We start from the raw sequence: 13,557 nt of genomic DNA, 5'->3' as shown, positions 1-13,557 counted from the left end.
ACTTTGTAATGCTGCAAAATTAATTTTATCTAAAGGCACTGGCCTATAGACATCCCAAAAACAGTTACCCAATTTTGCAACAATCAATTCAATGACTAAAAGAATGATTTTGGTCTGTTGCTCAGAGAAGGTGATGTCCACATAAAAATCCATCAACATTTTCTCTCTAGCAAACAAAACAACAAACAACATTATGATCTGCATCATGTAAAGACAATTACAAATGTTCACATTATAAAAAATGTCTTTATTTTGATTACTTGCCACAGAGAACATGCTTTACCACCACCATAAAGATTGACCGTCCCAGTGTGCATACTATCCACCCTATTTGCTATAAATAGTATTGAAAATGACTACTATCACATAGACTTTAGGATGGATAGGATGCACATTGGGACGCAGGGTAAGTGTTTTCTCATGCATTTTCCGCATGCCTGTTTTACCAGAAAATCATCTGTGCATATGCAGTAAATGTCTCCCCCCAGTGGTACCAGCAGCGTATGCAATTGAAAAGATTAAGAAATAAAATATATAAACAAATGATAAAAGCAAACTTTCTGGTTGTGTTTTAGATGCAGTGATCGTTTTTATACTAAATCGTTTCATTGCCAATTGCACGAAAACGTAGTAGTATTTTATTAGCGCATTTGCTTGCGTGTAGCCCTGTATGAAACTTTAATCAGATGAAACCAGTTGTTGTTCTGTTTCTTTACATTGATAGCAAGCCGGCGGTCACGTGATCTATAAGCCCCGCCCCACGCGTTGCTCGTTGAAGTCACTCCATTTCACTCCCAGCGTGCACCGCTGCACCCATCATCTTGAAGTTCAAGGCAAGATGGCGGATAAACCAGGTATGGTTGGATGGGACATGCATAGTTGAGTATATGTGACTGTCGGATAGGAAAGCGTTGCATGAGTCTCACTCTTGTATGTATCTGGAGGCATGCATGCAGTGGGGGTTTGTGCGCAGCGCCGCTCGAGGCCTCCAGACGAGAGTCACGTCAAGGACTTTTAGTAACATGGCTTTCCGGCTACATTCATGACTGGATATAATATTCAGGACATGCGAAATCCTCTGTAGTGTTTTGTGGGATGTTCGTTAAGTGAAGCGTGATGGTTAGTTGACACAAAACTACACTCTGTAGTGAACTCCTGCCTGATAGCTTTTATTCACGACTCTTTTAACAATATTGTAGCTGTAAGCCCCCAGGATATGACCGAGTAATTTTAGTAACTAACTTACATCGTAAAAATAGTAAACCTTAAAAACATGCCGTGGAAGTGTTCTTCCAAAAATAATAGTTCTTCTGTATGTATACACCATGCTACTCGATAATTATTAAATAATACTGTCGTAGTGCTGAAAATTATTCTGCAAACGAACATAATACCACGGTGCATTTTGTGTCTTTTTGGACTGATTTGAAACAAGTGCATTTTGCATAAGCTTGACATTCTTTACCTTTCTAACCATTGAGCTATTATTTCGGGTTTTTTACAAACTTGTTAGTTCTCAGTTTAGTTTGAATGCACAGGAGAACGGGCTTACTGATTTTCAAATAAAACCCAGTGAAATGTCTTTTATCTGTAAGTGTGTTTATTTAATGCATTTTTCCCCTAGTGGCCCTGGCCCAGAAGAAGCTTATGGATGTCAAGCTCGGACAGCTGCCATCGTGGCTGGGAACAAGAGACTTCACCCCAAATGGACTTCTTGGTAGTGTTCGTGGAGGTAACGACCAGTGTGTTTACTATTAGAAAAGCATCTTCGATCAGTATTGTAGTAATTTCTGTTTTTATTTAAGCTGTTGTATAATCTTTTCCCCAATCAAAACTTCTTTTAGGATATGAGAGGTATTACAACAAATACATCAATGTGAAGAGAGGTGGTATTGGTGGAGTTGCCATGTTCCTTGCTGGTTACATCGCCCTGAGCTACCTCTGGGAATACGATCACATCAGTAAGTTCAAACTCAGTGTATTAAAGAATCAGTAGTAGCGTGTCCTTCACTGTTGTACTGTTGTCTAAATTTAGTGTCACTGAGGAAGTGTTTTCTCTTGTCCAGAGCACGACAGGTGGAGGAAGTACCACTGAAACCCACTGGACGATCAGGCCACTCAAATCTTTTGTCTGCAGCAGTGTGATCATCACACCTCTCAGCTTTCTCTGTTTGTGACCAAGAATAAAATGAAATGTATTTAATTTGGACTCTTTTATTCAAAGTATACAAAATGTTGGCTGTATGTATAAGAGCTTGATTAATTTTATTCACATTTCTTGTGATGAATTAAACCCTAATCAATTTAATACAGGTTTAATACAGTTGTTGTATGTCGGTACTCAAGCATTAGGATGGTTTCACTTGTTTTAAAACGGATTCAGTAGACGACAAACAAGGTGGTCCGTAACACTGCAGCCCAGATTACTAAGGGAAATAGGGGAAGTCTTTATTTAGGCATTATTTAGGCCATTTAAAAGCTAAAACCACATGAATAGATATGTGCTACTTGTAATGTTTATAAATATAGACAAACATGTCCAAGATAATGGTTTCATAAATCCAGTAAATCTTTATTGTAATAAGTAAACAACCCAACAATCAGTTTCATTTAATATAAACAAGTGTCTTGATGGACTACAAAGTGATGTCCTTTCTGCCTCTCCAATTTTGGTTGTTAATTGACAACATTTTCTCTAAAAACATATACTTGTTGCTCCAATACAAAAGACTATAAGGTTTCATGTGAGAGTAAAACAAAAATCTATGAAAACTGGTCACTGATCATTCTACGTTTTCATTGTGTGCTAACTGAGATGCACTTGGCACATGGACAGTGAGGTAGAGCCACGTTTATGTCCCTCAACTATAGCTTTTCCAGTGAAAAGTTAAAGAAATGGTTCACCAAAAAATTTAAATGTACTCACCCTCAGGCCATCCAAGATGTAGATAAGTTTGTGTCTTCATTGGAACAGATTTGTATAAGTTTTAACATCACTTGCTCACCAATGGATCCTCTGCAGTGAATGGGTGCCGTCAGAATGAGAGTCAAAACAGCTGATAAAACATCACAATCCACGTGACTCCAATTTTCATATTGTGAGGTGAAAAACTGCATTTAATGTTAATGACAGATTTTTTTTTTTTTTTTAAATGCAGTTTTTCACCTCACAATATGAAAATTGGAGTCACGTGGATTATTGTGATGTTTTATCAGCTGTTTTGACTCTCATTCTGACGGCACCCATTCACTGCATAGGATCCATTGGTGAGTAAGTGATATAATGCTAAATTTCTCTAAATCTGTTCTGACGAAGAAACAAACTCGTACATCCTGGATGGCTTGAAGGTGAGTCAGTTTTCAGCAAATTTTAATTTTGGGGTGAACTCTTTCTTTAATGTACTGGGAATGAAATGTCACTTTGCTAGTTATAGTCACATTTATTGAAGATCCTTTTTGTAGAAAACTTTACTGTCCACTCAAAAATGCCAGGTGTCCTTTTGAGCATTTGTTTGCGTAATGGCCCTTCTCACCGCACTGGAAAAAGCAAAGAGATAATGAATAGGATTGTACATTTGAGGGGATCATAGTAGTATGTGAAAAAAATTCATAAATTATAATTTATGCATAAAATTAAATGACGTCCCACCTTGTAGCATGTAACTTGATCCAGTGGACGAGGACCGCGAGGTCCACCCATGTTGTTAGAGTGCATTATCCCAACAGCATTTGGCATTCTCTGGTTGTTGTTGACATGGGTGTTGGTTAACTGGATGAGTGACTGTGATGACCGGTTTATGGGCTGCATGTTTTGCTGCTGGAGATTGAACTTGAGATGAAACATTAGTATCAAGGTAAACAATAAACATGTTTTGGAAAAAAAAGAAAGATAAAAAAATTCACAAACCTTTTGCTGAGACTGTGCCTGTTGTTGTAATGGTGGCTGTTCAGTAGCACCCATAGGGAGTTCAAATCTTGGACTAGGAATTACAAAATAAAAATCCATATGCTTAGAATTAATGCAGAAATGTTTATTTAAATCAAACATATGAATATGTATATGCATAAATTGCAATCATAGATACTCACTGCATAAATTTGCATGACTTGCCCTCCGGGCAGAAGCCAACAAGGTAATTTACACAGATGACTCTTCTTGTGTGTCTGTGCCTGCAATCCGGACCTAAAGGGAAGGTGAAGGGGAAAAGTGTTTGTTTTCTTCCTATTACAATCAAATATCTGTAAAATAATGTAACTTAACAAAATTCCATGTAAAATAATGCTGATTCATACAACTACTTTTAAATGCAAATATCTGAAAAACACTGCAAAAGACTTACCATGCTTACAAAACCCCCTATCATACCACGGGCAATCTTTAATCTTAGATTCTGGGTCAATGTGCAAAAATGGACACTCTTTATTACTGCACTCCCCTGTAAAACAAAACGAAATGATTAAGACTAACTACACACATACAGAGCGATAGATAGATCGATAGATTTTGAAATACTAACCAAATTTAGAGTAGAAATAGCATTCAGGCATCTTTGTCATATCATACTCATGTAAAAATTCACATTGGTCTCCTTTCTTGCATAAACCTCTAAGCCAGTGCTTGCACACCACAGACTTTTCTCCACTGATGTGTCTGAAAGGACACATTCCACCTGTCAAAAGAGAAAGCTGTACAGTCTGATCAAAGCAATACATCTGAAATCCTTAAACAAGTTTTTATAACACATGCCTTTCATACAGGCAGCTCTCATGAAGATCTCGCATACCGCCGCCCCAGATTCTGAAAAATAAGAACATTTTGTATCATTATTAAAGGCCTTCTGTCCTAAATAATACTTATCTAGAAATTGATCTTAGATGCTGAAAATAATAAATCAGAAACACAACAGTAATCGAACATTTAAAACAAACATGAATCAATGCGCCCTTACTATCCATTCCTGGAAATGGCAAAGGCTGGGCGCCTAGTTGTTGTTCTACAGCTATTTCTAGATCAAACTTCAGATGATCGACACACGCGATTAATTCCTGCATTTTGGTAGTATATTGTGTATATTTTTTAACCAGCAGTTGAAACTCTTCTCTTTATAACACCTAATCAGAAAACTAAAAGAAATCTTAATGGCTAACGTTAACAACTTATCAGCCGTTGGTCAGGTTCAATTCTAGACGTAAAAAGAGAGAATAGCGAAAAGGTAATACAGATTTATTAACTGGGTAAACGGTTTTTAATGTAGCTCATGAGTAAATCGGTAAATATAAATATTGTAAATAAACAGTTGATTTTAGGACCGTCTACTTCCACAGCGTTGTTCACGAGTGACCCCTGAACTTCAGGACACACAATCGATCACAATAGCATCGAATTTCAGGGACCGCGCGAATGCTGTTTTTAATTGTATTTCTTAAGATGAGTAATTTCGCCCTATTAATATTAAAAAAGTGTGTCAATGATCTTCTAATGATCTGTCGTTAGATGGCAACACAAAGAATACCCGACAGGCTGGTCTTGATCAGTGTGTTGGTTGTTGATTAAAATGTCTGCTGTAAAGGTTCTAGCAGCGCCATGTTTCTCATAACAATGATCCTATGACGAGTGCTGACCGGCCCTGGGTCCCAATGTGCATACTATCCACCCAAATAGTATTGAAAATGACTAATATCACATCGAATTTAGGATGGATAGTATGCACATTGGGACGCAGGCTATGTGTCGGGACGTACCTATTGACTAGCTGACATGGGATTACGAAAATGTACTAAACAAACAACAAACAAGGGATAATCAAATTGAATGAGCCTTAAATTGAATAGGTGTAAACTAACAACCAGAAGCTGTTGTTCTTAAAGAAATCCAAAACTATATCGATTCTACCATGTTCAGGATACCAGAACTTAATAAAACTAACTTATTAAACCTAAATTGAATATTTCTGTGAAATGACAAAACCTTTTGTGTTTCTACAAGTATTTTCTACTTATTTTTTTAAACCTCTGGCTAGATTATATTGTTTATACTTAAAAACATAATCATAACAATTAAAACAGAATTAATGCATTTATTTTAAATATGTTTCTTTACTAATATTCTGGTTATTTGGTTCTGATGTGTTAGATCATTTAAAATGAATACACACAGATTTGCCCAGCTTGTCCTGAACTAGTACATATTTTTAGTTTTCATCCTATTTTCAATTATTTATTTCCCAGAAGTCCACCTAGAGATGGTGAAATTCTGAGTTTCAGTCATGCATTTGTCATTTTATTAAAGAAACTATAGCAGATAGCTGTAAAATCAGTGCGATTTTCTCTTTGACCCTGACATGTTTTTATCTTTGTTTGCGAAAAGGAAGTGGCAATTCTGAAAAGGTCAGGATATGGAGATGTACCCTCATTCCTTCCAAGATAACGCCAACTTTTTCTATCATCAATTTCATTAAAACATCATTCTTAAACCTGCTAGGGACTGATTTGAAAACTGATTTTACATTGATATTAAGGACTTTGTTGCCACACTGCAGTGGATAGGCAGTTAACAACGCACATAAAATAATTTAAAGATGCATACCAAAAAACAAAAAAAAAAAAGTACATACACAAATTCTGATTTGTATTTGTAGGGGGATGAGATATTCTACCATATTCCTTTTACCAGAGCATGCTTATACAACATACTTCATCAAAGCACGAGATTGGACAGTAATACAGATTAATCAAGACACAGAGTTTATTACAAATAATAAAAATAAAAAAAAAATCAAAAGCATACACATACAATCATATAATTTCAACAGATCCAACATTGTAATGACAGCCCAATAAATGTATTAAAAATACAAATCAAAGTTCAGTAAGTTCAAAAAGCAATTGCCCTCTTGACTCATCCAGAACATCCTCTGCATCCACAGTGAGTGCACTCAATGATACGACCCTAAGAAAACAAAAGAACAAATTAGAAACAGGGGCATACATTAAAGTAACGGGACAGCTTTTTAATGAAAAAAACCCCAAAAACTTCCGAGCAAATAAATAATACAACTTGCATAACTTACCACTTCAAGCTTGCCCTTGGGAACTCTGCATATGCAATTTGTTCCAAAGTTTGTGTCGCGCGTCTGAATGCACCGCAGACAGCACAGGTTTTCATAGCCCTGTTTTTTCCATTTGGCAATCAGATTCTTGTCTGCATAGCCCTCTCTGATGCAATATTCATAGAGCTCTGCGAATGAAAATCATAATTTAACAACCAACATAGAAACAAACGGTACAAGACCGCATCCCACCACCACCATACCTCGACTGATGGCCTTCCTCTTGTAGAAAAGGTCGAAAATGTAACGGCTGCGCTGGTGATGAAGTCGGAAGATTGGCCACAGAGACTCAACCTTACGTTTGCCCTCATGAGGCTCGGTTTCAGCTGTGAGATTAAAACATCTGTTATTGGCATCCTAGCAAATTCATAAGAGTCTACAGACAATAGATATGCTTCCATTTTAAATAAACGAATTACACGTGTGAATATTAATGTCAACTACTCTAGCATCCATTCTGACTGATTAAACATCCCAAAAAAACAATCGGCTCGTTAGCTTTATGGCTAGTTTTTAGCTAGCTGAACGAACCCTCGCGCATTTTCTGGTCCAGCTCGTCAAGAGTCGGCTCTATGAGCTCCCAGCCATCTGGAGGTGGTTTCCTACTCCTTTTCACCTTGGGCATTATGTTATTTTAATAGTATAAGATCCTCTGAGTTATTTATCAACGGCGAGCTGCTGCACGAAGGACTTCCCAAATATCTGTCGCCGAGCGGATGACGTCCCGCCAGAGGTCCTTTTAGTGTGACTCGAGCTGTCTTTGTCCTTACACATAAAACACGAACTGTACTTATTTCCAGTCTTGTTTTCCATTGCTAAAACGGACTGCACTAAATCCTGACTATTTCACATATCAGCAATGGTTTTATTATGGTGAAGCTGTGGTGTTATTCTCTCTTCCAGCATATTGCATCAGGCTAGGTGTCTGATCGAGTGCCTGAGTTTAAATATAGGAACATGGACCAGCTGGCTATATGCTAATCGATTACTGTACCTACTTAATCGTGGGATTTTGTATTTGCTTTATTCACTGTATCACCCCCCGAACCAAATAAAACCACGTATAATTAATTGCTGCCATTCAGTATCTACAGAGTTGGATGCGCGAGAGTGTGTGGCAACCTGATATCATAACTGTAGCACGCTTTGTTTGGGACTGGAAGTGATTTAGTCGACAGCTTTTTTTTTATATCAAGTAAAGTTTAATCTTCACCATGCCTAAAGGAGGTAAGGGATCATTTTGTTGTGTATGTGGCAGCACACTTCATGAGCTCGTGCTGTCATAGCCTGTTCTTGTGATTGACATTATATACAGTCTGTATGTGTTACTTTTAAACTAAGTCTTCTGTGTTATCAGTGTATTTTCATTGAGAACGATATTGTTAGAAAGAGATTTGCTTTTTTAAATTTGTTTATTTTAGGGAAAAAAGGTGGCCATAAAGGTCGCATGAGAACTTACACAAGTCCTGAAGAAATAGATGCTCAAATGAAAGCAGAAAAAGAACGGAAAAAGGTAAGTCGTGTTACAAATTCACACAGAAATATGAAAAATATTAAGAAACATGGATAAGTATGTGGTTGACACTGAAAGCAAGTATTAACATTTAAGTTAGCGTTTTAAAAAAGAGATGATACAGTTGAGATGAAATGGAAATTCACTTCTTTTAAATTTGTTATTCATCCCACTGTCAACAACGAATGCATGCATTTGTTTCATTTCTTTAAAAATTGTAATGACATTTTTAATCAAAATAATCATAACAGTGATTATTCGTAACTCTTGCGACGTAAGGCAGATGTCTCCAATCATTTAGTCCACCTGATTAAACCCCATCCCTTTGTTACAATCAGCTGCACTCACATTCAGACCGGTCTCCATCCAGTTAACAATTGATGCATAGAACCAAGTCCTGGCACTAATTATTTTCCCCCCCAATAATTTGTTTTACTCAAATTGCATCACAATACGGCAAGAAAGCTCTGTCGCTACTTCCATTACATCGCAACTTTATGTAACAGTAGTTAAAGCACAGCAGAAGGTGATTGATTCTCAAGAGCTTCACTCACTACAACCACTTTCTGATTCAGTGCCCATCTGCAAGTCAAATTGGCTAAACAAATTCATTGTTGCATGTGGTAATGGTTTATTTTACATTGTAGAAGGAAGAAGAAGAAGGTGCAGCAGTGAATGACAACCAGAGCGAGGACAAACTGACAGCATCAGGTTCAGAGGACAGTGACGACGAGGAGTCTGATGTAAGTTTTCTTTTAGAATGATGACGAGTCCATGTTCCTGCAGAGCTGTCCTCCTACTTGTAGATCCTCCTGCAGATTCATTCATCTGAGACGACTGTGGCGGGACATATTAGACATTCAGCCAAGTGTCAGACACGCTCTTACTCAGTATAATTAATGTGGAATCTTATTGGGTGGAGCAGAGCGGTGCTTTTTGATTAGTCACTTCGTCACTGTGTTTGGAATGTAGGAATTATATATGTGGAATGTCAAAGACACTGTCATCTAATGGATGAATATACTGTAGGCTGGCGATGCTTCAGCAGATGTTGTATCAGACATTTTGGTCCAGTTGCAGCATGAGCTTTTGTATGAATGCACAAAATGCCTATATGAAAACAAACGGATCTCTTGTCTCCATCAGTTTAATTTCAATATTATTATTTACTTAGGTCTATATAGTATTTATTAATGTCTTGAATTAGCTTCTTATATTTAAATTTGTGTACATGCGTATGTTTTTGTTGTATTTATTAGTTTTTTATATTTCTATTTAGCTTTTTTACTTTAGTTTTTAGTACTTGTAATACTTCAGCTTAAACTTATTTTATTTCAATTAGTTGCAAAAGCAGCATTTCTCATTTGTTTAGGCTTTTCGTTTAATATTTGTTATTTTTGTTTCAGCTTTATTTCAATTTAAAAAAATATATTTAATGGGGTCATAAACTGAGAAATCAAAATTCTCTTGATCTTTTGACACATAAGAGTACTATAAAAACATCCTGTAGGTTTTAGAACTCAGAATCTTCTCATTAGTCTAAAAACAACTTATATGGAAGCCAATCTGCCAAAATAACAGCTTGTGGAATGTTCTACTCTATGATGTAATAGTGTGGATAAGCACTGCCTCCACAGAAGATCAACGCCTGCTTCTACATCGCTGCCTGTTTAGCCCCGCCCACCAATTCACACATGTAGTGTTTATGAGAGAGGCGAATGCGCAGGTCTTCACAGAAACCAAACGATAAAGATGACTGAATACAACAAGATGCTGTGCTGTAGGGCTGCACGATATATCGCTTCAGCATCGATATCGCGATGTGCGTATCCGCAATAGTCACATCACAGGATGTGCGATGTTTAGTATACTGATCGTTATTATTTATACTGATCGTTTTCTACACCGGACGTGGCAGTTGTGTCGTGTCGCACAGCAATATCTACAGTCTGTCTACACTGGACGCAACAAAGCGATCGTTACAAATCATTTGAAGTTAATTTAGTGATTATTTTTTAAATTTAATCTCTCAATTTTACACAAGTAGACCGGTGGTGAAGACAAGAAAAAAAAAACTAAATTACGAAGTCACTTAAACCTTCCGTAGAACACTTAATATTTTATATAATATTACAGTTTATTAATATAATGTCTATGTATATAGTGTTTTCCTCCCATACCACACAACGTGGCATAATTTGGCATAACGTACTAAGATTATAAAGACTCAAAAACTCAATATGCTCCTCTTCATTATTAAAGGGATCATATGATGTTGCTAAAAAGAGCATTATTTTGTGTATTTGGTGTAATACAATGTGTTTATGCGGTTTAAGATTCAAAAAACGCATCACACACTGTACATTATTGTTGCTCCTCTATGCTCCGCCTTTCTGAAACGCATCAATTTTTACAAATTCGTTCTGAGAAGCAAGGCGTGCTCTGATTGGCCAGCTATCCAGTGCGTTGTAATTGGCCGAATACCTCAAGCGTGAGATGGAAATGTTACACCCCTCACCGTATTGTGATGCCGTGTCCCGGCGTGACGAGACAAAAACAATAAAACCCATTATAAACGAGGCATTTGTTACATCCAGTGGAGACATAATTACTGATTATAATGACTTAGTAATGTCAGTTTCATTCTGAGTCTACAATCCACCACGCCTATTCAAACAGAGTGTTCTGATGAGGGGGGTTAAAACAGGACAGAAAATAGCCTATTACTTCTAAATAATGTATTTTGATGAGAACATTTTGATAACAGTATAAATGGCCCTCATAGAACAGTACAAAATTTTTAAAAAGGCAGTTCATGACCCTTTAAGTTTTAGTTGGAGTTAACAATAACAACACTGATCTCTATTTTGTCGCAGAAAAGGAAGGGTGTTGAAGGCTTGATAGAGATTGAAAATCCCAATCGAATCGCCCAAAAAGCAAAGAAAGTCACAGACATAGAACTCGAGGGTCCCAGACAGCTTTCCAGAAGAGAAAGGTAAGAAACACTGGGGTGAGTGAAGCTTTTCCTAGAGCTACTTAATACCCTCTCATTATTCACCTTCATTTTATGTCACATTTTTTGTTATTGCTAGACATCTAGACATGTGAACCTGTTCCTTTTCAGCTCTTTCAATAAGTTTATTTTCATATTTCAGAGAAGAGATTGAAAAGCAAAAGGCCAAGGAGAGGTATATGAAAATGCATTTAGCAGGAAAGACAGATCAAGCAAAAGCTGACCTCGCTCGACTTGCCATTATTAGAAAGCAACGTGAGGAGGCCATACGGAAAAAAGAAGAAGAACGTAAAGGTAAATTGGCAGCATTTGTTAATGTTGTAGAGCAACTTTTGAAAATGTCTTACTGGAAATCAGAGATTCATTATTGTATTCTTCTTTGTCATTGTAGCAAAAGAAGCAGCGCAGGCGGCAGCAGCAGCGGCTAAAGGACTACATACATTGTCTCTCAAATAATCTAAATAGTGGATTCTTAGAGGTTTTGATGCATTTGTGGACAGTATATGATGATATCGACAATGTTATTTTTGAAGACAAAGCAAAAGATAGATACATAATGTGGTATGCTATAACACAATGTTCCATTGAAAAGGAATATTTCAGAGTATATTAACCCAGAAAGCAGGCATTTTATTTGGACAATCACACTTTGTGAGAGCCCTGATGCTTCACTGAAGTGGCTAAATCTTAATGCTTGCTTGCACTCAGTGAAATTAAGAATATAGAGCTATTTATTAATATATTAACATATTGCCGCATGTAACTGAGTCAGCTTTGCGGTCTCAGTTTAAAGGATTATTGTAAGGATAAAAACGTATTATGTCCTCAGTTGTAAAGGACCTGGTGTCATTTAGAATGATGTTCTGATGGTATTCTCCTTCAACTAATGTAAAGAATCACATACACCAATAAAATGTCTGAACGTTTTTTGAAAATTTATTTGTATTATATTGTGAATTGCTTTGTATATAGCACTTGTATTCTTGTAAACCTGAAAAACTGTTTTAATGTGTAGTGTTTTATTTGATTTAATTCAAGGCATTAATGTTTGCCTACAAAACTACCTCTGGCTCTGCGCCATTTTACCTAAATTCAGTTATTCAGACCTGTGTTCCCTCTAGAAGCTTGTGTTCTGCAAGTGAACGACGCATTATTGTGCCATCCCAAAGAGGCACAAAATCACTTTCACAGACTTTTACATTAACTGTTCCCTCCTGGTGGAATGACCTGCCCAACTCAATCCAAGCAGCTGAATCCTTACCCATCTTCAAGAAACGGCTAACAACACATCTCTTCCATCTTTATTTGACCCTCTAACTCTAGCACTCTCTATTCTAATTCTGTCTTAAAAAAAAAAAAAACACACACACATACTTGACCCTCTATCAATTGTATATTTATTCTCTAACTGCTAGCTTTTTTGGGGGGAAGTCGTGGCCTAATGGTTAGAGAGTCGGACTCGTAATCGAAAGGTTGCGGGTTCGAGTCTCGGGCCGGCAGGAATTGTAGGTGGGGGGAGTGAATGTACAGCACTCTCTCCACCCTCAATACCACGACTGAGGTGCCCTTGAGCAAGGCACCGAACCCCCAACTGCTCCCCGGGCGCTGCAGCATGGCTGCCCACTGCTCCGGGTGTGTGTTCACGGTGTGTGTGCATTTGTTCGCTACTCACTGCTGTGTGTGTGCACTTGGATGGGTTAAACGCAGAGCACCAATTTCGAGTATGGGTCACCATACTTGACAATACGTCACGACTTTACTTTACTTTTTTTTCTTAAAAAAAAAAAAAAAAACCTTTCTACGTGTACTAGGCTAACCGAGACTTGTCATAACACTTGCATGTGGCTCTTTTGTTGATTTTGATTGCGTCTATTGTCCTCATTTGTAAGTCGCTTTGGATAAAGGCGTCTGCTAAATTTTTT

General features: G+C 37.3%; 4 protein-coding genes across 7 annotated transcripts; 2 read left to right on the top strand and 2 right to left on the bottom strand.

Annotated features, from left to right (window-relative positions):
• Nucleotides 1-772: 772 nt before the first annotated feature.
• LOC306854244 (ATP synthase subunit f, mitochondrial-like) lies at nucleotides 773-2,640 on the top strand. The gene is made up of 4 exons (XM_079392091.1): nucleotides 773-854; nucleotides 1,625-1,732; nucleotides 1,845-1,961; nucleotides 2,067-2,640. Exons 1-4 carry the CDS (start codon nucleotides 839-841, stop codon nucleotides 2,093-2,095), a joined length of 270 nt encoding a protein of 89 aa, XP_079248217.1. The 5' UTR covers nucleotides 773-838; the 3' UTR covers nucleotides 2,096-2,640.
• Nucleotides 2,547-5,370, bottom strand: LOC306854226 (cleavage and polyadenylation specificity factor subunit 4-like). 4 transcript variants are annotated; one of them, XR_013782808.1, is made up of 9 exons: nucleotides 4,950-5,370; nucleotides 4,748-4,798; nucleotides 4,518-4,670; nucleotides 4,341-4,436; nucleotides 4,090-4,183; nucleotides 3,908-3,980; nucleotides 3,650-3,829; nucleotides 3,288-3,537; nucleotides 2,547-3,000 (listed from the first exon to the last, which is right to left on the bottom strand). XR_013782808.1 is itself a non-coding variant. In XM_079392062.1 (8 exons), exons 1-8 carry the CDS (start codon nucleotides 5,050-5,052, stop codon nucleotides 3,469-3,471), a joined length of 819 nt encoding a protein of 272 aa, XP_079248188.1. In that variant the 5' UTR covers nucleotides 5,053-5,370; the 3' UTR covers nucleotides 2,547-3,468. The 4 variants fall into 4 exon arrangements, 2 of the variants coding, with proteins under 2 accessions (XP_079248188.1, XP_079248189.1); XR_013782809.1 differs by having other exon boundaries at nucleotides 2,550-3,000; nucleotides 3,650-3,817; nucleotides 4,950-5,366; XM_079392062.1 differs by having other exon boundaries at nucleotides 2,547-3,537.
• A 1,238-nt stretch (nucleotides 5,371-6,608) lies between these two features.
• Nucleotides 6,609-8,040, bottom strand: LOC306859742 (protein BUD31 homolog). The gene is made up of 4 exons (XM_079400969.1): nucleotides 7,641-8,040; nucleotides 7,313-7,435; nucleotides 7,071-7,237; nucleotides 6,609-6,949 (listed from the first exon to the last, which is right to left on the bottom strand). The coding sequence occupies exons 1-4, from the start codon at nucleotides 7,732-7,734 to the stop codon at nucleotides 6,899-6,901; spliced, it is 435 nt and encodes a 144-aa protein (XP_079257095.1). The 5' UTR covers nucleotides 7,735-8,040; the 3' UTR covers nucleotides 6,609-6,898.
• Nucleotides 8,037-12,691, top strand: LOC306859734 (28 kDa heat- and acid-stable phosphoprotein-like). The gene is made up of 6 exons (XM_079400957.1): nucleotides 8,037-8,336; nucleotides 8,531-8,622; nucleotides 9,270-9,365; nucleotides 11,499-11,617; nucleotides 11,778-11,929; nucleotides 12,027-12,691. The coding sequence occupies exons 1-6, from the start codon at nucleotides 8,324-8,326 to the stop codon at nucleotides 12,089-12,091; spliced, it is 537 nt and encodes a 178-aa protein (XP_079257083.1). The 5' UTR covers nucleotides 8,037-8,323; the 3' UTR covers nucleotides 12,092-12,691.
• The last annotated feature ends 866 nt before the right edge of the window (nucleotides 12,692-13,557 follow it).

Source organism: Barbus barbus (genome assembly GCF_936440315.1).
Source record: "Barbus barbus genome assembly, chromosome: 3".
In the NCBI taxonomy this organism is placed as follows: domain Eukaryota; kingdom Metazoa; phylum Chordata; class Actinopteri; order Cypriniformes; family Cyprinidae; genus Barbus; species Barbus barbus.
The sequence above is the reverse complement of the archived record's forward strand: the minus strand, read 5'-3'. Positions and strand labels throughout refer to the sequence as shown.